The sequence below is a fragment of the Gouania willdenowi genome, chromosome 6 (assembly GCF_900634775.1).
Source record: "Gouania willdenowi chromosome 6, fGouWil2.1, whole genome shotgun sequence".
NCBI lineage: Eukaryota > Metazoa > Chordata > Actinopteri > Blenniiformes > Gobiesocidae > Gouania > Gouania willdenowi.
Window position 1 is genome coordinate 24,154,576 of NC_041049.1, and position 26,001 is coordinate 24,180,576.

At 38.3% G+C, this 26,001-nt stretch overlaps 1 protein-coding gene across 1 annotated transcript; it reads left to right on the top strand.

The window, feature by feature from the left end:
• Window positions 1-1,267: 1,267 nt before the first annotated feature.
• On the top strand, window positions 1,268-23,215 carry LOC114464868 (chloride anion exchanger-like). The gene is made up of 21 exons (XM_028449496.1): window positions 1,268-1,465; window positions 1,814-1,988; window positions 5,699-5,838; window positions 7,875-7,985; window positions 8,151-8,311; window positions 9,680-9,844; window positions 9,933-10,085; window positions 10,243-10,325; window positions 12,132-12,279; window positions 12,356-12,469; window positions 14,589-14,666; window positions 14,745-14,840; window positions 15,044-15,150; window positions 15,484-15,553; window positions 16,879-16,971; window positions 18,879-18,974; window positions 19,556-19,783; window positions 19,868-19,922; window positions 22,259-22,404; window positions 22,484-22,543; window positions 22,957-23,215. The coding sequence occupies exons 1-21, from the start codon at window positions 1,417-1,419 to the stop codon at window positions 22,972-22,974; spliced, it is 2,346 nt and encodes a 781-aa protein (XP_028305297.1). The 5' UTR covers window positions 1,268-1,416; the 3' UTR covers window positions 22,975-23,215.
• Window positions 23,216-26,001: the final 2,786 nt, after the last annotated feature.

Genomic DNA, 26,001 nt, shown 5'->3' on the forward strand with positions numbered 1-26,001 from the left:
TGATTTCTTGTGTCATTTTGTGTTGTTTCTTTGGGGCTGCACAAAATGAGTCTAAGGCAAAGCCTGTGATTGTGCCGCCAACCTTCTGAATGCAACCCACTGAACCACCTGCCTCCTATTTCCACTTTACCTGTGAGTGCTTAGGATGTTCTGGCTGATTCCTCATATTTTTAAAAGAAAGGAGCTTTATCACCTTTCACATGGCAATAAATAAAGCCACACAATTCCAAATCAAAATCAAGATCCTTAGGTATGTACTGTAACTACAGCTCATTACAACAACACTTATAGTTTATAGCCACTAACTCCTCCTGCCCTAAATTAATAACAGTTAAAAAAAGAAAAAGAAAGATTGTGGTCTGGCTTACAATTATTTGGATTCTAATTAGAAATGCCAGTGGACATTACAGGGCTGTTATTGTAGAGGCTGATAAGAGAAGTTGTAAAGGTTAATCAACAGAGGCTGCTTTGAGATACTGCTTTCACAAAAATAGGACAAAGTTAAGGTCACAGTTACTTAACAAAAAAAATCAATTTAAAGCGAATATGAAAACATCCCAACAAGAGTTTTATTATCTACTGCTTGAATGGAAGAATCAACTATTCTCCATAAGTCCAGATAAACGTAAAGAATCTTTGATTATTCCCTTCAAGGATTTCCAGTGCTAACAGCTGGTTGGCATTATCAGCACACACACACACACACACACACACACACACACACACACACACACACACACACACACACACACACACACACACACACACACACACACACACACACACACACACACACACGTTTATAGGAAATCCTTGTTCACAAAAAGCAACATGCCTTTCTCATTAATCCCTCTTGGACAGAGTCGACATCCACGAGGTCATTCACACACTTTCCAACAATGTTTGCATATCTCCTGAAAGCACTGACACCTAGTATGAGCAACACACACACACACACACACACAAACACACACCTTTGAACACCTCTAAATAAAGTAAAAATATATCTTTGACTTTATAGAGCCTTATTGTCAGTATATTGTTTTAAATGGAAATAAACCAAAAAAGGTTAGATTAAGTGACATTTTATTTATGCTAGCACACAGACTGCTGCTTCAACACACAAACCAAACGATGATGCTCAACAGAGCGCTGTTGCCAAACTTTGGAGCCGTGTTCTTCCTGAAAGGCTACATGGTTTCCACTACATGTTGTGTCCTGTTCTGTCCACATCCTCCCACCACTACAAGTTACAACTTTGCACGTATCAGTCAGAACAACATGGTCAAGGATAAGGCAAACATGCGGCCATTCAGGGATACAGAGTCTTGATCGCAATTGTTGTTAATAATTACAATCATGATAAGAAGTTGACGTGGCATTTATTGATGGAATGACTTGCTGAGGAAACAGTTGATGTTGCAGAAGGAGGACGAGCTACAGAGAGACACTACAATGCATTTAGGTATGTGAATGAATAGAAAATGCTGTTCACAGGTTTTTTTTATCTGTTTAACAGGTCCGGTTATCTTACAAAGTGGTTAAAGTTATGTTAAGCAAAGCCAACAAAGGAAAATAAGTGGGTAGGAGGACAGATGAGGGGGTCCATGTCTGGTGCTAATCTATTCCTCCATCATAAACAACAGCTGACACATCTGCCCCCTTTATGGAGCGTGTTCCTGACCAGACTCAGCCTCCTTTACTGTGTTTGGGAGTCTGGAGCTTTGTTGTTAGCTGTTCATGTTCTTTGAAGACATTTCAAAAGGAAAACAAGATGCTCTCCTTTGGCCTTAATGTGATCAATGGTCCACAGGGACTGATAGTGGGCACAGCGGGAGTGCAGTCAGCAGAGAAAACATGATGAGACCTGGAGCTCAGCAGTACGTGGTGGCCAGGCCACTGTACTCAGAGGAATCCTTCGCTGAGGAGCACGAGAAGGTCTACAGGCAGCGCAAAACCATGCTGGACCACTTCGTTCAGTATTTCAGGTAAGAAACTCACATGGTGTTGGTGCGCTGTGAACAGGTAGTTCACTTCTTCATTTCATCAGCCACAACTGCTCTTCAGCAATTAACAAAAGTGCTTAGAAACTGTTCAGTAAACTAAGGAAACAATGATGTTCATTTTAATGAGTCTACCAACTGAAGCCCCAAAACAATCAATTTAAATAAGGAGAAAATATCATAGTTCAACATCATTGTGAATAAATTAATAAAGATAAGCATATGAACAATCTAATCAATGGTAATAATATTATTTTTACTTAAAACAAAAGTAAGTGTAATAAATAAAACATATGGTAACACTTTACTTGAAGTTTTATACATAAGGCTGACATTACGCTGTCATTAGCAAGAATAAGGTATCATGAAGGTTGTCATTAAGTGTCGCTCACTAAATTATGACACCTTTGGAGCTATGTTGGCATTTTTTGGGTTATGTGGAGGGATTTAGTGGAGCTAGGTAGGATTAGGGTTATCAATCTCGTGGGGTTAGGGTTCACGTTTAGGGTTAGGGTTAGGGTCAGGGGTTAGGGTAGCGAACAATACAAGCCTTCATGACATCTTATTCATGCTAATAACAGGTGTCATGTCATAATAATGACAACGTAATGTCAGCCTTTTGTATAAAACTTCAAGAAAAGTGTTACCAAAAATATTCTTCATGATTTTCTTTAAAATATTCCCATTTTAAAAAAATCAAAGTACCTTTCCTTTTTTTAGAAATTGTTATTAAAAATAAAAAAAAATAAAAATCATATATGGTTACATGTAAAAATATATATATATATATATATTGATACAATGTTAGTGCAAATGATTAATTTATAATTAATCTTTCTTTTTTTATTTGGCACAGTTCAAAATTCAATTCAAGTCACGTCAACTTCATTTTTATAGGGCAAACTACGACAAAGTCATCTCAAATCCACATGAACAGAACAGGATAGAGAGATAGAACATCAGAGTGTCCCAGACGAGTTGAGCTGTGAACTACAGATCAGGAATTGTCATCATCAGCTTCACGACACCTGAAACGGAGCAGCGAGAGAAGGGCGAGGAGAAGGCACTGACTGCAGAAAAACATGATACGGGAATACAGTGGAATGAGAATATGTGGGGTGGCGGTCAATGTATATGGCGTGTAAGCAGTGTAAGCAATATGATGGGTATTCAACGAGGTTCAGATGTGGGGGGTTAGCTACAACCCGGCACAACTTTGTCTGACTGGACTTCACCCATTGCAGCCCATTAGAGCTACGTGTAGATAGTGGATAGTGTTTGAATATAATGTTGGTGTTCTACTATATAATCTTAGTTTTTAGTTCCTATTTTTAGGTTAAGGACTTTGTTCCTAGTGGTTAGGTTAACGCTATTATATGGTATATGCTTTAGCATATAAGTAGGTTTTGAGTTTAGCCTTAAAGGTGGAGAGTATAGCAGCCTCCCGTACTAAGACTGGGAGCTGTTTCCAAAGGCGAGGAGCCTGGTAGCTGAACGATCTGCCTCCTGTTCTGCTTCTACACATGTTTGGAACTTCCAGTAGACCAACAAACTGAGAGTGATCTGCCCGGACAATAGGGCACTAACAGGTTTTTAAGATATACAAGAGCTTGATCATGTAGAGCTTTGTAGGCTAACAGGAGGATTTTAAACTCTATTTTAGATTTCACAGGAAGCCAATGAAGGGAAGCCAATACTGGAGAAATAAGTTCTCTCCTTTTTCAATCCGTTAATATTCTGGCTGCAGCATTCTGAATTAACTGGAGACTTTTTAGTGAGTTATTGGGAGATCCTGAAAGTAGAGAGTTACAATAGTCTAGTCTAGATGTAGCAAATGCATAGATAAGTTTTTCAGCATCACTCTGGGCCAAGATATTATTGAATTTAGAGATATTACGGAGGTGGAAGAAAGCTGTCCTTGTGATTTGCTTACTAAAAAATACAAAAAATAGTGGACAGAAATGAAAACACTTTGGAGAGACATGCCAGGGAAAACTTAAAAAACCCTCAAGGGGCTTGAAGAAGACGGCTTTCGATATAACAATTAAACTTTAACAAAAGAGAAAAAAAAGACAAAATAAAGCAACGTCTGGAGAGCAAAAATTTGAAACAGAGCAGAAAACAGGAAAAAGAAAAATAACACGTCAAATGACAAGCAAAAAAAACAGAACAAAAAGCAACCGTTGTTTGGTTATTCATTAAAGAGTAGGTTTTTGCGACAACTTTTAAATGAGACAAGTTTGATCAGATGAGGTGGAAGTGAATTCCAAATTCTGGGACCTCTGGATGTAACGCTAAATTGAGAAGTAGTGGTACGTGATTGGGGAGGCAAAGTTTGAGTTAGGGTTGAATAATTATGTTGATTATTGGCTGTAAAAAAATGTTAAAAAAATGTGGGAGTTTTAATTTATTTAATGAATCATGTACGATTTGAGCAATTTGAAGTTTGTTGATTTAATAAATGTTAAGTATACTAAGTTTGATTTAAATGAAAAGACTAAAAGAAAAAGAACAAAAGGTTGTTAGCAAAGCATAAATGACCTCTGTAATCTGAGTCACAGCTTGTTTCTGATATTGGGAAATGTTTCCATTTATGTTATCACACTTCCCTGTGTTTTTATGAATCTGTTTATCTGCCTCTGCTGATAATACAATGTTTATTATTCAACACTTCAAAGGGATAACGTGACTGAATGAAGGTTGGGTTGTTGTTGTTTGTGATACACTTTGTCTTTGATTCAGTCAGATATTTGTTAGATATCTGGAATGTTACTATTTCTGTTTATACATTTCATGTCCATTTTACATTTTTGCTGTTCATCTTTTCTGGATCAAACTCAAAACGACAGGATTGACTCAATATATGAGGGAAAAGTTTGGAACGATCTGGACAATCTTTAAAATATTGGTTTAATGGCAACACTGTCAATGCAGCTTCTCTAAATCTGCTGGAGCCATAGCGTTATTAATAAAAGAGGGAACTTGTTTGTTTGGTACAAAAACTTTTTAAAAGGATATTTAAAAAGCTTTATTTAAGAACATTTTTAAATACATGGAGAATTCCCACAAAAATGTTCACTCTGTCAGATGCTTTACTGCATCATTAACCCAATAATGGGAAAATTCATCTACTTCTTATTTGAAAACTATTCAGCGTATTGACCCACCAGGTCTTGATGCGTCATGGTTTTTCTTGACAGTACGTTGGTATAATGTTTGTATGTTTATTTCTTTTGGGGTTCTTTACATTTGAAATAATGTCTTTAATTTCTCAGGTAGTTTCTTAATGTTGAACAGTTGCAGAGGAGTAAATACTTTATTTTGTGATGTTCAGAAAGACAAGGGAAGGCATGATGAAATTAAGCCATTACGTTTTTAATCTCTTTATATAGCTTTGCTATAAACATGGAATCTCCAAATCTGAAATGTATTTAGATGACAGAAAAGATATTCTATACTGTAACCTGGATTTTAATTATTTTTTGCTCCTTCAGTGAATGAAACCAGGGTAGGAAGTGTTGCTTTGATAACATCTCGCTTTTCACTACAGAACAGATTCATGCTCATTGCTCTGCATAGGTTGAATGCCAATAGCAGGCAGGAAAAGGGCTGAGGTGAACCCTTTCTGAACAGTAGGATTATTACTACTGAATCTTCTCCATCCTAAACTCATACAGAATACTGTGTCATTGTAGGTGTGACAGAAAACGGGCCAAGAATGCAGCCTTGTCCCTGCTGCCAATCATTGGATGGATTAAGATATACAAACTCAAAGAGTGGCTGTTCAGTGACATTGTGTCGGGCATCAGCACAGGCCTGGTGGCAGTACTGCAAGGTTGGTATCAGCATTATTCCACTTCTTCAGAGAAACAACAATGGTTGTGCTAGAATTTTCCATTGTCTGGCATTTTGACTGACAGGGTCTTGAAAATCCTGTCATCATTTATTTTTAACTGTCACATAATTTTTTTTCATGATAAAAATGACATGTTCAATAGCATTTCATTCATTTTATCTTCAGTCCAAACATGGGCCACAATGGCACAAACCAATGACTGTGGCCCATGTAGCTACATGTGATCAATTGAATTAAACAATTGCACTTAGAATATGAACAGTTCACTTGCTGAGGCCTAAAAACAGTCTCACACCTTTCTGCTGGTCCACGTCAACTGGCCTCACCGTCTGTGCGTAATCAAGACAACATCTCATGGCTGTTTTGAAGTAGTTCTAGAGGTTGAATCAATGCTATGGTGCCACAATGGAGACTGTAAAGACAAGCTCCACTTCAGCGGAAGCTTTAAATCAGGGAACATTCTCCAAGGAAAGTGATCTATGAGTCCCACCCACTCCATGATGTGCTAATCAGTCACAGAAGCACCTTCAGCACCAGGCTGATCCAATCACGGTGCTCCACAGAACGCCACAGGAAATCATCAATCACTTTACAATTCATCACTGTAACCACACAACTTTGATTGTTGTAAATATCTATTATATTTGTATATTTGTATTATTATTATTATTATTATTATTATTGTTATTTATCTTATTTTATTTTGTTACTACTGTAATGTGTGTGTATCTATTCCTTATTTTTAACATTCTTTACTTAATTATGCACTTTTTAACATTTATTCTGTCTTTCTTCTTTGTTTAATGTTTATTCTTATTATTTGTAAAATTTTCTTGAGTGGCTGTAAATGGGATAAATAAAGGAATTCTGATTCTGATTCTGATCAGAAGTCAGCCAGATTCTCTAAACGAGAAGTTTCCTGATCCACAAGTGCTCATTTTGGCGGGACAAAATCCTGCCGCACAGCTAATTAAAGTCCTCGAGTTATCATTTTTTACATCTTGTGTTTTCAATACTATCTTACTTTATGGAAGAAATCATGCTGATATCGAGCGCACGGCTTTGGGTTAATCATTTTGTTGGGTCACAGAGTTCATTACATCACCTGTTTTGAACTACCGTTGTAGATAAGTGACGAATTATGTGGCCGACATAATGGCTCCGTGTAAATACGAAAACTCCATTCACAGAAGTCTTCTTTACAATGAACTGCTCCACAGTATGGATGCATCTTTGAGAGTACTTTGTGTAATGGTAATATGATGCTATCTAACTCCATAGGTGTGAAGCTGTGCAAGAGCCTCTTGGCTGCGTCTCAACCCATATATGGTCACTGTCTGTTGTAGCACTGAGCATTTACATTAAAAAAATGGGACTTTATGCTCCACTCATCACCCACCAAGTGGTCAGGTGTGTGAATTGTAATTTGTCATAATGATGGATGGCCTTCAGATTTTCCCATCACCGTTTTAAAAAACTATCAAAGAAAGTTAATTGTGGGTTAATGCTACCCCTGATTGGTACCCAAAGTGGCTCGTGTACCTTTCTTCATTGGTTGATGACATTTAAAATAAGAAAATCAGCTGATTATTTTGTTTTATTTTGAAGGAAAAACCATCAGTTTTTACATCTGACATGAAATGCAGTAGTTATCTTCAGAATGTGTTTGAGTACAGTATATAATTACTTACAGATATTTGTCATCTTTGAATCCATTGTTTTAATCTACTTGTTTTGAGGTTCTCGTTTTGGTCTTAGCTTGTTTTCAAGGGATGATGGTGCATTCTGAAGCTAACAGTTCTTTACATTGCTTGTAATAGAAATATAAAATATTGCAGGTAAATAAGTAAGTATTCTCTGTAAGGATTAAATAGTTAAAGTTCTTAAACAGAACACTTTCTCTCTATAACCAAAGACAAAGCAATCAGATATCAGAGGGGACTCACTCAAATAATCTTTCCCTGACGTATCTGAGATACTAACTTCAATTCTCCGAATCATGTCATGTGTTCCAGGCCTGGCCTACTGTCTGTTGGCCTCTCTGCCTCCTTGGTACGGACTCTTCTCAGCCTTCTTTCCTGTTGTGATCTACTTCTTCCTCGGGACATCCAGACACATCTCAGTAGGTGAGATCAGCCTTCATCCATCCATCTCTGTCCCTACACACACACACACACACACACACACACACACACACACACACACACACACACACACACACACACACACACACACACACACACACACACACACACACACAGGATAAAAGCTTGCTTTCATTCTCTCTGCAGGTCCTTTCCCAGTATTGTGCCTGATGATTGGCTCAGTGGTCACCAGGATTGTTCCAGATGAAGGACCACCACTCAACATCACAGGGTTTGAAGGTCTGACCAGCGATGAGCAGAGAGTCCTGGTGGCCTCCTCAGTGACTTTCCTTGTTGGTATCATGCAGGTAGTACATCTCACCTCAGATCATTCCATCCAAATCAATATTTATAGAGACAAATACAACAACTAGTTTTCCAGCATCACTCTGGGCCAAGATGTTCCAGATTTTAGAGCTATTACCAAAGTGGAATAAGGCAGTACTTGAGTTTTGCTTAAGATGAGAGTCAAATGATAAGTCAGTGTCAAAGATAACAGCGAGGTTTTTCACAGTGGTAGTGCGTGACAAAGATACTAGATACAGAGATACTAGCGCGATTGCTCTGATCATTTGTTTCTGAGGAGTCTTAAACCAAATCAAATCACTTGATTTGGTTTGGTCCTTGATAAGAAGGAGAAAGTCACAGCTCATTCAGGACAACCACCAGGAAAATATTCCTCCTGCAGGATCCCAAGCATTCCTGACTAAATAACCACTTATTATCAAAGTTTACTTTCATTGACCGTTATCCACGATCAACTACCAAATCACAATTTGTCATTTTACAAACCTGTTCCATTCTTAATGCTGGTATTGTTACACAACCAACATTGCACAAATAGATGACTACTAAGGGTACAAAAAATGAAAAATGTTTCTATGATTTAAAAAATAAACATTTATCCCCTAAATTTATTTAAAAACAAATGTCCCCATGTGTGCACTGTGTTAACTCTACATGTAGTGTAGTACACTATGACAGACTGACTTGTGATGAGCTCATATATTTTAGTTTTTGTTTTTGGATAGGACAAATAAAGTCAAAGGGGTTTTATTGGGGCAAACAGACCGGTCTGGAATTCTGAGGTTTACCATCTTCAAGTGTGTGCTCTGTGAATCTGTCTGCTCTTCAGTGCTCCCTGTATTATGTATGTTGCTGATTGTAATTGTCAAAACATGACTGAGCCTCCTCAGGCAGATACTTTGGTGTGTGCTATCAGTGTGTGATGGTATCTGGTCTGCTTAGGGAAGTCTGACCAGAACCAAGCAGGAGAGAACCATACAGTTCTGTAGGCTTTGTCAGAAAGGAAGCATATTAAGGCTACAAAGAAGGGGTCCAAGAACAGAGCCCTGAGGAACCCCACAGAATATTGGTATCAGTCAGATTCAAAGTTTCCAGTGCTTACAAAATAACTTTGCTCCTTCAACTCGGACTTAAACTAATGCAGTTCTTTTCCATTTAGTCCAACCCACGTTTGCTTTTGTATCAAAGGACTAAAGCATATCACCCCAGCTCTAGCAAGTATAGATCTCAAATGTCTTCCCGCTGATTGAGTGCAGGCTGGGACAGACTGACATAGTCTCAGTTTCGGAACCTAGAATTGTGTTTGAGTGACTGTCATTTTTTTCTTTATCATTCATTTAAGTCATCTAAACGGATCTGCTCTCTTCCAGCTGGCCATGGGCATCCTGCAGGTGGGCTTTGTTGTCATGTACCTGTCAGACACCCTAGTCTCTGGCTTCACCACAGCAGCTGCCATTCACATCCTGGTGTCCCAGCTCAAGTTTGTATTAGGACTGCAGGTTCCAGGCCTCAGCGGACCGTTCTCCCTCATCTACGTAAACAATAACTCAATCAACAATCTTTGTTGTTTGTCACAAGGAAGAGAGGAGCCATCTTTCATCTGTTGTACCTTTTTTTTTTCAGACCCTTGAGATAATCTTCAACAAAATAACGTCAACCAATGTCTGTGATGTGGTGATCTCCCTCGTGATCCTTGTGGTGGTGTTCATTGTAAAGGAGATCAATGAGAGATTTAAGTCAAAGCTCCCTGTACCTATTCCTATAGAAGTCATCATGGTGAGCACTGTGCAAAAGAATCGGTTTGAAGCCAAGTTATTTGATCATTATAGCCATGTTAGTTAACAGAAAGTAACACTCTTAATTTAAACTGTTCCAGAAATACAGAAATAAGTATTAACACTATCATTTAGTCACACGTGTCTTTTTCTTCCAGACTGTGATTGCATGTGGAGTTTCATATGCCTTCGACTTCAAGAAAAGATATGGCATTGAAGTTGTTGGGTATATTCCAAAAGGGTAAGAGATACTGTTTTGTTGTACACTGTGTGCCATTTTTTTTTATAATAAATGTGTAACATAGAGATAAACAGTGGTGGTGGTGGCATACCGGTTAAGGAAGCGAGCTTGTAATTAGAGGGTCACTGGTTCAAATCCAACCTGGTCCTTCTCTGTGGGATGTTGAGCATGTCCCTTAATCTTAACTGCTCATATTGTACAACGCTTTGGATAAAATTAAATTGTAATCTCGTAATTGTAATAAAAAAACAGGCTATGTTAGATAAAACCCACAGCTATCTTCACACAGTCAATTACCACATAATAAAATCAACATCTGCGTGTTGCAAGACCACTTGTTACAGGTTACGTACTTCACCTCGATGGCATTGATATGATTTTTTTTTTTTATTGTGATCTTCAAAAAATCACAAAAATCATAGGAATTGATATTTTTTAGAGAGTGTAGAATAAATCACCACATAGATAGATAGATAGATAGATAGATAGATAGATAGATAGATAGATGGATGGATAGATGGATAGATGGATGGATGGATGGATGGATGGATGATAGATAGATAGATAGATAGATAGATAGATAGATAGATAGATAGATAGATAGATAGATAGATAGATAGATAGATAGATAGATAGATAGATAGATAGATTCTAGTGCAATATAAAATTAATTTAACAAAAGTTAATTAAACAGAGTCCATAGAAGACAGGTTTTCATTTTGTTGGACTTCTTTGGGAAGAAAGCTGTTTAGCATCGAGTTGTTAAGTTGTTAACTGCTAACAGGAATACGGTGGATAATATCGACACAATACATAACTAAAAACTCACAAAAAGTTGGTGAGGTATAACACCTAAAGTCTCTAATAACAAAAACATATTTATTTAAAATCCTTGTGAATAATTTGTATTTAATAAATCTACAAAGTGCAGACAATCTGACAAAACTAAATAAAACCAACCAAAGTACCAAGGAAACAGTAAACAATGTGTATAAGGGAACGGTATCAGAGAAAACAATGTCAACTTGTTGCATATTCTTGGCTGTGTTTTTAAAATATTTGACAATTTCTTTAAAAGACATTTCACTGTTAAACACACAATGTAGTGCAGGGAAAATAATCAGGTGATGAGGAATGGGGTAAAGACAAGGACACAATAACACTGCATTGAACAGGATTCTACTCCAAAAACAAACAACACTTGCTTACATCCATTTAATGAGACACCTGAATAATGTGTTCAATAGTATTGTGTCCTCCAGTTTGACAGCTGTCCTGTGGATATTTCCAGGTGTTACTGCAATTATTATGTTAATCATCATATCACGAGTGTTCATGTCTACAATTTTTCATGTGTTTATACACGATGACTGCATTCTTCATTGTACTTTTCAACAGAAACGTTGTTCCTTTGCTGAGTCATGTTAGGTTAGATTACGTACTGGCAGTACAGACTGATTGTGCTGTTTTCACAATGCCAGCAAAAACCAGTCTCTACTCAAGGTCTCATAACAAAGCTCTGATAAGCAGAGCTCTGTAGAAGCAGTAATTTTCCATAAAAATCTTTCCTCACTTCACACCCTCCCTCCCCTTCCTCTTCATCATGCTATAAAATATATTGCTTTACTCTTTCAGGGTTCAGCGAGTCACCCCTCCTGCGGAGGAGGGTCACTGTATTTATCCTTTGCTTTTGACTTTATTAAATATGATTTTTTTTATACATTACCATCTCAGCATGGACTTCATCAATACAGAACAACTGTTATGGGTCAAAATCAGGACAGCTGAAATTTTGCCTTTACACAGGTACGAGTCCCCCATGGCTCCAAACCTTCCCATCTTCCAGGAGACAGCTGTTGAAGCTTTCCCAATGGCTATAGTGGGCTTTGCTGTGGCCTTCTCTGTGGCTAAAGTCTATTCTGTAAAGCACGATTACACCATTGATGGAAACCAGGTGAGGAAAAGCCCTCCATAACATGTTGTTCAAAGGTGATGCTGATGCAATGTGTGATGGTCACTGTGTGCTACAGGAGCTGATAGCTTTCGGAGTCAGCAACATCTTTGGGGCCTCCTTCAAGTCTTTTGCAGCGAGTACGGCTCTTTCCAGGAGCGCAGTGCAGGAGAGCACAGGCGGCAAAACACAGGTAGACCGAAACCAACTACTTCTATTACTCAGGATGAGTAGGACAAGTCAAACAAGTACACAAGGATGATTCACAGACAACTGGATGAATAATGAACTTAGATAAAGAGCTTCTGAACAAGTCAGACTCAAGGCCTAAAGCAGATAGTGATGTAGTGTTACATAGGCCACTGAGGGAAATACTAATGAGTCATCAGTCAAAACCAGGAACTACTTAGCTAGTTTCATCTCGTTTTGTGCTTCCTTATTTGGGAACAGTTTCAGTTCAGTCTGTAAAAAAAAAAAAAAAACACTTTACTTGAAGTTTTACACATAAGGCTGACATTAGGCAGTCATTATTATGACATGACATCTGTCATTAGCATGAATACGTAATAAAGGCTATCATTAAGTGTCGTTCTTTACCCTAACCCTAACACTTAGTTGCCCTAACCCCACTAGATCCCTCCACCTAACCCGAAAAATGCCAACATAGCTCCAAAGATTCAAGATTCCTTTATAATTATGACTCAATGTTCACAAGAGTAAAATTATTGGGCTTTGGCTCCTCGCTCTTGCAGCAACAATTTATTGAAGATCACTTAAAGACAGCCTTCATGACACCTTATTCATGCTAATGAAAAATAAAAGTGTTATGTCAGCCTTATGTATAGAACTTCAAGTAAAGTGTTACCAAAAAAAAAAAAAAACACAGCTGATCCAAATTTCCACCCATAGTCTAAAAACATGTGTTGGCGTGCCGACCCTTTCCATAGACTGATGGACCCTGCTTTAGCCTCCAGGCTGTTGGGACAGGTTCCTGCAACCCCCTGTGCAAGATAACTACGTACAGAAAATGACAAATCAGTGTGTTTCTTTTTTTTGCTTCTGAGGTTTTTCTGCCAAAGTAAAAATGTTTTGATTTAAAGATGCAAATTTTAGAAACCTTTCTTTTATTTTATATGATAATCTGTATCTCATGTTATAACTCAAATAACAAAGACGCAAACCCTTATGAGGACAGCCAGAAAAAGTGTAATAATTGCGTCTCAATGCTGTTCATGACCCAGCATTTCCACCGACACCAACATCTATAAAAGTTAATCCCACAGGTCTTCAGCCGCTGTTTGAAAGAATATCTGAAAGAAAAAAATTGACATTCAAACAGCAAAATGAGTGAAGTTGTTCTTAAAGTAAACAAAACACTAAAAAAAAACTAAAAACTTTTTTTAATGTGTAGATAAAATTAAGATCATAACCAATGTAGTTTTGCACCAATCTAGTGCTACAAGCATTAAATGTAGATTTTTGTCAGCGACAGTTTACAATAAATACACTCTGACACATGCCAGGCACTCAGTTCTTACATTCATTGCAATCGGATGTGTTTACAGTTGTATGTGGACCGTTTTACGGGGGACTTGTTACTCACAAAAAGACAGGAAATCCTGTTTCCATGCATGAAAATAAAGAATCAAAGTCCATCTCGTGTCATTGTCACTTAATGAGACTGGGCTCTCTGGGTTTGTGATCTTTATTCCTTCTGTAGCCTGTAAATACAGGGAGGTGAGAGGGGATGTAAACTGTGGAGGGTCATCTTATATTTAACCCATGATGCACGCTCCTTTAACATGAACATATATACATACCAACAAGGCATTGTAATGTCACACTTCTATAAACAATCATCTAAAAAAAAGAGCCATATTGCAAAGTGTGCAATTTAAACTAAAAGACTTGATACTCTGACCAAACACTACAAGCATGCAGTTGCACATAACAAATAATGTATACAAAGTAGAGGCTAGTTTGAGAAAAGCAGACATTTATTATTTAAGAAGAAATAGATTTTTCTTCCAAATAGTTCCTCCCGCATGTCCTTCATTGTTGAATCCCTCTCTGAACATCCATGGAGTATTTAGAATCTTGGACCTAATTCCTGCTGACAATTATTATCTATGAATTCCACCGTTATTTGTTCTCTTTTAGTTCTGCCCCATTTTATGCCTCAATGGACTTGCCCAAATGTCTCACCAGCAACATGTTCGATTGGAAATCCGGACTTTTCCATGGATATATTAATTCATATATCATTTATTTAGGGCACTTTTGAGTCTTATTGCCTCTCCTATTTTTTGTAGGTGGCTGGATTAATCTCAGCGCTGATTGTGATGATCGTCACTTTGGCCATTGGATTTCTTCTGGAGCCCCTTCCAAAAGTTGGTCAACCTGTTTCAAGCCCTACTGGGTTCCTGACACTATATCCACTGACTAAGCATTTGACTTGATTTCACCAGTCTGTGCTAGGTGCTGTAGTCATCGTAAACCTGAAAAGCATGCTGATGCAGGTCAGAGAGATCCCGTACTTGTGGAGAAGGGACAAACCAGACTGTGTGAGTAGTATTGGACACAAGCAGGAGGAAGCAGTGCTCTGAAACTTAACAAGTCAACACACCCAACCTGAAGTCAATCAGTGTCAGTGTCAGTGTGATGACTTTTGTATACTGTTTGATCTTATTTGATTGTCTACATTTATAACACTAACAAGCTTTGTTCAAGTTGTGGCTTTTCTGAAGCGCTGCATTGTTACCTGCAGGTGGTTTGGTTGGCAACCTGTGTTGCTGCAGTCCTGCTGGGTCTGGATCTGGGACTGGCTGCAGGTCTGGGTGTGGAACTTCTCAGTGTCGTCCTCAGGGTGCAGTTGTGAGCATCTCCAACTACTGTTCTGAATGTGTTTCATTGCATCTCTGTCCTGATATGTCCCGATTAGTAGCACAACATTATGGTCAGCTTCAACAGTGAGGCTAATCTGGTTTCTAATTAACTACTGGGTGGATCAATAGAACACTTGTTGCTCCAAGCTTCACTTTTTTGAGTACTTCTTTGGGTTTTATGAGGAAACAGGACATTTGAAATTTGCGTGAAGAAAACTTTAAAATAAGTTGTTACGATGGCACAAACAAATTAGTTAACCAAAGAGAAGACAATTTATTTGAATCTCTGAATGAAATATTGTTCTGTGTTCTTGTGTTGCAGTCCTCGCTGCAGTGTGCTGGCAAACATTAAAGGAACAGACGTCTACAAAGACAGAAAAGACTTTATCAACGTAAGATGACACGATGCATTCATCACAACTCACAAATATTGCAGGGAAGGCAATCAGCGGCTTTGTTTATGTAACATTGCCTGAAATCCGTACTAAAAGTGTGAGTGCGTTGAAAATCTTAACATTTATGATTTATGAAACATCACTAAGCACACCTGTTTTCTCTTTCTCTAAAATTAGTTTGATCAGCATATGGAGATCTAGAAACACACATCTACGTTATCTCTGAGTATTGGTTTAAGTTGAATCTGCATGTAATGTGACACTCATTTTTGCTTTTAGAAAAACACATTAGAACTCACCCACACGTAGTTAGATATCAATTTTAAATTTATTTAATGTTTTTCTATTATGTGAAATATCTAATACTAAAAAGATGACCATCTCTTAAGCCCTGTTTGGGAAATCCACAAATATAGCAGGGAGTTGCTGATTATACAGAACCGTATCACAAGAAGGGATTTAAGGAATTAAAGCTTCAGTATGTAAGTTAGTTTTGCTGTTATTTGGTAAAAATAATATATAGTTTCCTTTCAGCATATTGTAATTCAAAGTTTTATGGAGCACACGAGAACTCTGCTCCTTCTCTTTACTGAGTGTTCAAGCTACAGAAAAATATGCAAAGTGATGGCATTGTTCAGCCAATCACAGATTGGCTCAACAATGCCATGGACAATGCCTGAACAATGTGGCTTTTTACAAACCACGTGGTCCATATCTGTTTTGGGCTTTACTATTGGCTGCTCGAAAAAAGTCAGTGCACATTCACGTCCTATCGGTAGTGACTAGAAGAGGAAAAACTTACTTTTTGACAACATACTTTTGACAGCCAATAATTCATGAGTTGGGGTTAAGAAAGTCCTATAAATATGTGATTTTTGTTTGTGCGCTGGGAAAGAGTTGCGCTTTATTGTTCGTACAATAAAACACTTCTGTGAGGACACTTTTGTTGTTCTTTGTTCTGATTTGTGTGTTTACCCAATTGTGAAGGTCTCTGATTTGGCCCTAAAAAGTCTATCTTTTGCGCTTCAAAAGTGAAAGGTTTTCTAAAAAAAAACTATTGTTTTTCTGAGCCGGACCAATATACTGTATATGTATTTTTCCATATATATATACATTTTTGACAACAAAATATTTACATTTGTGAATTTATGAAGAAACCATTTAAAGCCAAAGCAAAGTACGTATAAGAGAGTGCTTTCTCATGTTTGTTCACGTTGATTCTTAGTTTAATGTCTATGATTGATAAAGATGAAGAGTCATATAGAGCAATGCAACCAAACATGTTTGGTGACTGTGGATGTCTTTGTCCTACCTGTCTTCAGATTTATGAACCGGATGGAGTGATGATCTTCAGAATCCCATCACCGCTCTTCTTTGCCAACATTGAGTTCTTCAGGTCCAAACTGCTAGAAGCTGTAAGGAAAAAAAACTAACCAGCCCAGTGAAAAGATTAATCAGAGAATAAATGAAGTGTGGGTGGATGTGCATGTATGCACAAGCATTCAACTGTTTTTTCAACAAGTGGCTATGAAAAGCCCTGTGAGCATAAACTTGATATCAGTGATATTAGCTATAGTTCAGCTCTACTAGTGCTCACATTGGATGTACTTAATGTTTCATGCTTTACTAGTGCACAAGTAGCCTTTACTTGTGAAGAACAAAGTGTCTTCACAAGTAAGTACTACTAGTAGACTGTTCTTGGTTTAATAGTAAAACTTTGAGTTTTTACTCGTGACATTTTTTAAATGGTAGGGCGCACGGTGGCTTAGTGGTTAGCACGTCCGCCTCACAGCAAGAAGGTCCTGGGTTCAAGCCCTGGGGTGGACACTTGGGTCCTTTCTGTGTGGAGTGCTGAGTGGGTTTCCTCCGGGTACTCCGGCTTCCTCCCACAATCCAAAAACATGACTGTAAGGTTGATTGGAGTCTCTAAATTGCCCATAGGAGTGAATGAGTGGTTGTCTGTCTGTCTGTGTTGCCCTGTGATGGACTGGCGCCCTGTCCAGGGTGTACCCCCGCCCAGCGCCCTATGAGAGCCGGAGATTGGCACCGGCAGACCCCCGCGACCCTGATAAACGGGAATAAGCGGATATGAAAATGGATGGATGGATGGATTTTTTAAATGCTACCACTACTAGTACTACAAGTGAAGCTAAATTGTCTACTAGTAGATTTTGCTTAAAGCTAGGGTAGGCAATTTTCTCCAGACACACTTTTTAAGTTTTTGGTTGAAATTTTCTTTACGTCCTGACAGAAATTAAGATCTTATGTGCTCTGAAAAAGGAACTAAGAAAATCCATCATCTGTAGCAGCTGTAAACCTGTAATAACTTTGACCATTGGAAAAAAAACAAAGCGTTTTTTTAACCAATCACGCCTCCCTGCTCGTTCTCGACCCCTCGCGTGCACGAGCTCACACTGAAAGCGCATCACCACTGGCAGAATTAAAACTGAGTTTTTGGTCACGTTTTTTTACATATATAATGGTAAAGTTTATTGTTTACTTACTGCTGAATGAGACATGAAATGACAACGTTTCTACACAATACAAGCGATGAGCTGAGGTCCTCTTCTGCAGCAGCTGTGCGCATGCATGTGAGTGAGACGGAGGGGGCTGAAGGCGGAGCCATCCGGGAGGCTACATTCAAAATCATGCTAGCTTTTGAAAATCGCCTACCCTACCTTTAACTAATTCAGTACCTATGCTCAAGCCCAGTGAATAAAAAACATTTACTAGTAGTACTAGTAAAGTCAAAATATTCCCTAAGAATACTAGATTAAATAATAATTACTTTTACTACCTTACTAGTAAAACTGAATTAGTAAGGTACTCGTAAAGTCCAGTACTAGTAAATATAACTAGTAATAGTAATTACTTGTGCACTAGTGAATTAAACCAGTAGTACTAGTAAAGTACTAGTAGCCACAACTATGTTTTCGTACTCATAGACTTGCAAATCAACTAGGATAGATTATAGTATAACCAAATCCAGCACTCTGACTGGTTGTAATATTTTTGAAAGCCAATGGATGCATGGATTTGCTTCCCCCCACCCTCCTATTACCATATAAGGCTTGCTAGTAGTGAACATTTGTCAGTGATACTGCTAAAGTGTACTAGTGCACTAGTAAACCAAAAATAAATATATGTACTCCACATGCGAGTAATAGAGCTTTATGGTTGATATTACTGATACCTAATTTATGCTCAATCGGCTTTCCATAAAAACATCATTAAGTAAAGAGGGTTAAACAGTGAGTTTCAATGATCTAATTGTATCGGTCTCTCTCACCTTTAAATCTTGTGCCTCTGTGTGTGTCTCCAGCTTGGATTCAACCCTCTGAGAGTGCTGAGAAAAAGGAATAAAGCTCTGAGGAGGATTCGCAGACTTCTGAAGAAAGGTTGCCTGCAGTGGACATCAGTGAGTCTTGATTCAGATAACTTGTCTTCTGATAACATACACAAAGTAACAATGTTATAAAGTTTATTTGACTATCATTGTTTCCCTGTTCTGTTGTTATTGAGTTAAATGGGTTCAAAGCAACTTGCTGAAGGAAACAGATGTGGCCGACTGGAGGTGTGATGAGACAAAGGTCAACGTCACTTATCTTGGCACACGGCGCTTTGATCAGATTTGTTGTCTCTCTGGGTTTGCATATAGTAAAAGCTGTACGAGGAGCTATAAAATAAGATAAATACAGTCAAACTTTGATCATACATCAACATTTTTTCTAGGAACTCTACCTAACAAAGCACGTCTTCTACCACACTTCAATACAACCACTGCAAGTTACAACATTTAAATCATAAGGTTCTTCATGCACATACTAAAATTACAGAAGACTAAAGCCATAGACATAGACTTCATTCAATTTTAATCATGAAACAAAGTCCAAATCAAAGTTTGGTTCTAAGATGTACTGAGATCCATAAAGCCATGCTGCGTACATGGAGTGCGTGTTGCTGTAACTTCAGAGTACATGTGCACCTTTGTTGTTACAGGAGGGTTTTTTGAACACCTCATTTGGACCCATCGCTGACTCAAAGGAAGAGGAAAACATAAAAGAACTGGATCTTCCCACTGACTTTAAGGACCTTCCAGCCCGGATCAACTGGAACGCAGAACTTCCTGCAAACATAGTCGTTCCCAGAGTGGACATCCACAGCTTGGTCCTGGACTTTGCTGCTGTCTCCTTCCTGGACATCTCTGCACTAAAGGGACTGAAAACGGTACACAGTTTATTCATAAAGAAAACACAGCAGCTCTGTTTTCTTAAGTTTAGTTTATCTAACATTATTTAATCTCTTTTTAAGGTTCTAAAAGAGCTGATCAGGATCGAGGTGATGGTCTACATCGTGGCCTGTGACCGTACGTATGAAATCCACACTGTAAAAGAAAAACTCCATTATTAACTCTAAGCCACAGTGTTAATACTCTTAAATTCCTGATTTAACTCAACCTTAGTTGATATTCTTAAAGTCAAACAACACCTTCCCAATACGTCCATGTCTAACCTTCTATAGGCTTATAATTCATTCAATCCACAGCACATGTTAATGTGCATATCACAGAATGAGTTGCTGTAAAATGGTCTTCACATAAGATCTGATAATGCTTATCATAGCTCACATGGGGGTAAAGGTTCCAGTGTTACGCAACACGTAATCAGACATCATCACAAACTATATACCTATGCCAATTTAGTGACTCAAACCTGATGTATTTTTTGATTGTGGGAGGAAGTTGGAGTACAGAAGGAACATAAACAGTGGCTTGTGTGATGCAGATAACAATTCTTGATATAACAATTATTAGTACAGTTTTTCCAACCATCCATCCATCTTCTGCTGCTTATCCATAGTTGGCTCTCGGGGGCAGCTTCTTGAGCAGGAAAGCCCAGACTTTCCTCTCCTGACCTGCACCAACAGGAGAGACCATATTACTCCTGGTCTGAAGTATGTCCATTCACATTCTGCTGTGACCTGATCTAGTTCAATATATTATACTTTATTTGTAGATTCTCACCTTTCAGTTTTCCTCACTTTTTTCTTAGACATGTACTGCATTGAGAAGGTGTTTTAAGGTTGAAAAAAAAAATGAAAATAATAATAATAGTTGAAAAAAAAAAACCTATACAAAGTTTAGGAGCAAATTTGTGTACTTAAAGAGTAAGTAAACCCCAAACCCACTTTTTCTGCTGAATACATATGTATTTGGGTAATAAGTAGTGCTGTTTATTGATCATAGTCCCACTCTTTACATTTTAGTATGAGTATTTTAATTTTGCGTTAGTGTTAGAGTTACTGGCCAGTAATGGGAATTACAATTGAATTTTGCTATTAGCTGAAACTGATTCTTAAGATTCCCCTGCATCATCACTTTCACTGTTGGCCCCACCCCTCCTATAAAAGCTGAGAGGAGGTACAAGGGTTTCTTCCAATCATAGCCCATAGTGAGCATCGATTGACATCCTTAATGAGGAAGTCCACTGCAACAGCCTGTTGTAGCGGTGATGTTTGTGACTCTGTGCTTCTATGAAGAGCAGATTCTGGTCTAATCAGAGGGTTCATCAAGCTATGTGTGTATTTACAGACACATCTATGCTATAAGTGTATTCCCGTCTGTCTTTGGGTGTGCGCGGACGTGTGTGTACGTCTTATCACTATATGCGCGAAGTGATGGGAGAGCAGGGCTGTTTGCCCCTGAGTGCTGTCTGCAAGGCTGTGTGTGAGCTTCACGTCGTGATTGTGTGGTTGTTGTGACAAATCTCAGCTTATGAACTCGCAATGTGTGTGTGTGTACCAACACATCATTGTGTGTATTACCATCTGTCTCTGCGCAGAGCTGTGTGGGAGTGTTTTACTGCTTAGGCAGTAATGCCCATAATCAAGGCATTTTTTAATTTTCCCTCCTCGTGACAGGTCAGCAGAAAGCAGGGGTTTAGTTACTCTTTAAAGGGCCCATGTTTTGCTAAATAAATGTTTCTGTGCTTTAAACATTATAAAGTGCTATTAGGGCTTCATACACATGCCCAGTGTTTTTTTCATTGATTCCCTCAATCATTAGTTAGAGGGTGATTTGCTCCTTTCTTACTGCAGGGTGAACACAAACACCTCGCTCCAATTTCATGACGCGTTCCCACTTTAATGACAAATTTCACGCAGTACTGAGCTGGAGAAGCCGCGCCTCCAGGAAGCTCTCTGCCGTAATTGACATGTAAACAGACACGCCCACGAAGGTGAGCATTTCATCGTCCTTTGTTCAGTGCTATGTATGTATTTTCTACAGTCTATGTATGTACTGGCGAACGCCCCGCTCCCACGGTGTTTATAAAGCAGCATGAGCTCGGCTACGGAGTGAGTGGGAGGAGGGCGGGCCGTCCTCTGGCCCTATGTCCATGCGGCGAGGAGGAAGACAGTCAGTGTCTCGTCTATAGACACGCCCACTCATGAATATGCATAAGTAGGCCACAAATCAGCTTGTTTGTATAGAGTTGCTCAGAAAGTGACTTTTCAGAGGCTAAAACTCTGGAAAACAGGCAAGTTTGGGAAAATAAACCTCAAATACTATGTTTTTGGGGTTCCTAGAACAAATGGAGACAGTTGAAAAATAGCATATGGGACATTTAGGAACCCACATGAGTAACAGAAGCTAGAAGCTTGTAACAGAGACTCAGTTTTTCCTCGGTTTCTCCTCCTCTGCAGCTTACGTCCTGCAGAAACTCCACGACTGCTGCTTCTTTGATGATGAAGTTCAGTCCTCCATGTTCTTCCTTACTTTGCATGATGCCATGCTGCACATCCTGGAGAAGCACCCAGAGGCCACAGAGAGGAAGGCTGACTTTGGAAAGGTAACAAACTGCTTGTTTTGACTGAGAGCATCTGTGTTTGTGTGTGCGTGAATCACTCTAAAATGTTGATGTCGTGCAGGTTATAACAACAGTCACGGTTCATCAGCTCTGTGGCAGCTTAAGGAGTCGAGATAAAACGGTGAGTGCACTTTGTAATATTTTCTACCTAAAAATGTATATGGATAAAATGGTTCCTATTTGTACAGTCACGATTGTTGGCCTATTTTTTACTACAGGTAACATGAGTCTATAGTCTGCCTGAACTCTGACCTCATCTTTTTCTGTGTCACTGTATCAGGATTGAGATTTTAGAAGTGATGGCTCTTCAACAGACAAAGAAAAAACATTGAATTGTATTGGAGTTATTGGGAATATTGACTGCTGTGAATGGATTTGGTTGTTTAAACTGTGGCTGCGTTGCCAAGTCGCTGATGGAAAACAATTGCAAAGTTTATTGAGTCGTTTTACACGGTTGAATGAGGGATACAATGATAACAACACATTGGTTGTGCTGCAACACAGTCTAACATTAAGGTTTATGTCACCCCACAGCCACAAACCAGATTCTGAGACCTTTGAGAGACTCACCGAGAGCCAAAGACAGACCAGAATAAATGACGCACTGTAGGAAATCACATGTTGGATGGTGAAATGTTCTTTTATCTTTTCGTATACTGTATTTAATTATATGTCTGATAGATTCTGTACTGCTGTGTTTTATACGGTAGATGGTGAATTTGGAGAACACTGTGTTCTATATTTGATGTGTTTTATATGAGACTAAATAAAAGTTTTACCATTGTATTGTCAATTGTGAGTTTTGAGATTAAAATAACATTTATATACTGAAATCAAATGATAATAATACAATGTTAAAATTTTGCATCACAATGACATACTGTAAATAACTTTTAATAGCTCAATGGTAGTTTTGTATCTCTTGATAGTAACACAGCTCGATGAGGTCCTGTCTTTGTGTACGATGATATTTTATTAAACTATATAAAATTTGCCCCTCGCTTTGAAAATACAATGACAAAAAGGCAGAAATGCATTTAAAGTAAAAGTTGAGATTTGAACGCAGAGTTCAAAATTATTTTTAGTTGTACCGAGGAGTATAGTGGCATTGGTTTGAACATGAAAGTATAATAAACTCATTTCATTGTATAAATAACCATTTTTATTAATAAAATAATGAATAAAAATACGGAGGGACCGGAGAGAAAAAATTACCATAATGTTGTGATTTCTACTGCGTAGGAAGAACTCAGCAACTATGTTTTAGTGTGTTGAACAAGAGGAGGACAACCTGGTCCTGTTGCACACATAAGAGAGAAATTCAATACTCCTATCCACCATCTCCTTGACCTTAACAATAAACACAAAGTGAAATAGATCTCTGATGGAAAACCTAGACAATTTTTTGTTAGTGTAGAAGATAAAGCCGCTGATGACTCACGATAACTTTACATTGACAAGCTCTTTGTGACTAAACAACTACTTTACTGAACAGTTTTCTACTTGTTGGTATAAGCAGGAAAACGGCTAATCCCTTTATTGCCTCTACGACAGTGTAATTATTTTTTATCTTAATTTTATTACAGTGCTTTTGAAGTGTTGCCTTTTCCTGTTTCTGTCCCGTACTGCCGGTGTGACATGTAAACTTAATTTTAAAAAACATTTTTGGCAGTGGTGGCCGAGTTTTCAGTGATGAGGGCTGGAGGACTGAAGGGTTTGTGTTTAAATCCAGCACTGAATACGCATGGCCACCACTTTGGGTCTCTGAGCAATCCCTTTAACCCAATACTTGCTCATGGACTAGGGATGTTGTCATATGGCTGGGCAATATATCGAGATTCAAGATTTATTGAGTTTTCTATTTTGGCGATATAGAAAATCACAATATTGGCTAAATAGCTATATTTCATAGCTTACTTTTTGTTCACATACTCATTTTCAAATTCCTCAATTGTCATTTGCATCGCGGTCACAACAAGGTCACATCAGGTTGCATTGATATAGGTCTATGGGTCAGGTAAGAGCCAAAATCATATTTACCTGTTTGTTGAAGTGATGCGCGGCCTTGTTTCCGTGCACAGTTCCACATTCACTTTGACAGTCCTGAAAACAAGAAGTCAAAGCCTATTGACTTCCATTTGTATATGGGTCTATAGGACGAAGGAGGGACTTATTTACATTAATATACTTATATGAATGACCACCGGCAGTAGACCATAGTAAAAGACTAGTTGGTATATTTTCGCATTTTAAAAGAATCATACATAAACATAGATTTCTCAAAAATTCCAGATATCAGCTTTAATACAGAGCAGTGAAGCCCTGACTCTGTTAAGAGAAATAAAGTGTCTATTTGTACGGTTGCCGTACAGACAACCCGCAGTGCTATTGTTACCGTTACCGAAGTACATAGAATCTTTGGGTTAGGTTATGACCAAATATCGCAACAATTTCTTGGTTTAGGGTTAGGTTTAGTGTTAGTCACGCAACCTAAATTGGCCAATGACTGACCTATCACATGACATAAACTGGCCAAATAGTGGCGCTGAGTACAGATAGAATGTCGGTATATTGATACGGCAACCATACGGATAGCCACTGCCTAAACTGACAAGAAGGACTGAAATCCAAAAATGCAGAATAAACCACACGTTTATTAACAACGCCCCAAAAAAAAAACAGCTGAAGCAGGGTCCGTAGAGGCAAATGGTAGGGATGGGAATCAAAAACCGGCTCTTTCTGAGAACCGGTTCTAAGTAATCCAATTCCTAGGAATCATTTGTTTGCTTGCCTGTCAATCGGTTCTTCTTATGTCGCAAATACGTAACGATAAACTCCTCCAGGTCCTGTATATTGTGTTTATGCTAGCACCAAGTGAAGCTCTTTCCACCATACAGTCGTTCGCTGTCCACCTCAGAGAATCCACCTCCTCCACCCACAGCTATGCTGTCCTCCGTGCTGTGTCTGTAGTGTCTCTGTTGCAACGCTACTCACTTCCGGGTTCTGTACACTGACTTTTCTTCAGCAAAAACACACACCTCGTCGCCAGTTTATGTCCTCATAACAAGTAATCAGATACGGGAGACGGACTGGTACTGATCGTTGTCTTTAGTTTGCTCTTTCACACGTTCACACACACACGGCTGATGACGTCACATGTAACAACGGGGACACCGTCTCTGAAGGTCCATTTATAGAAATGTAAACAAAGTCTAACTAAAGCTTTACCGTTTAAATACATAATAAGTGCAGCTGTACTTTTGGTTAATATGTTCTTTTTTAACAGAATAATTATTTGTTTTATGTCTGAATTTGTTTCTGATCAAGTTGTTCAAGTTCAAAAGGAGCACTGTAAATATTATATAAGGTTTGCAGCCAAAATGTGTCATATGTTGTAATAATAATTCATCAATTTTATATAGCATTTTTTGTATATATTATTGTCCAGTGAAAACAATCTATACCTGGTGGATTAAAAGAGAGCTGATATTCCTGCTGGAAATTAATTATATATATTATAATAAAGAGTTAAAGAAAACAAATTAATTTGTATTATTTCATTCCCTCACCCAATGTGAA

Excerpts from the sequence above, each read along its gene's own strand:
- LOC114464868 (XM_028449496.1), top strand. The coding sequence starts at position 1,417 with ATGTTGCAGAAGGAGGACGAGCTACAGAGAGACACTACAATGCATTTA. Across the intron at positions 7,986-8,150 it reads ATCCAGACACATCTCAGTAG|GTCCTTTCCCAGTATTGTGC; the intron begins GTGAGATCAGCC and ends TTCTCTCTGCAG. Across the intron at positions 19,923-22,258 it reads CTACATCGTGGCCTGTGACC|CTTACGTCCTGCAGAAACTC; the intron begins GTACGTATGAAA and ends CCTCCTCTGCAG.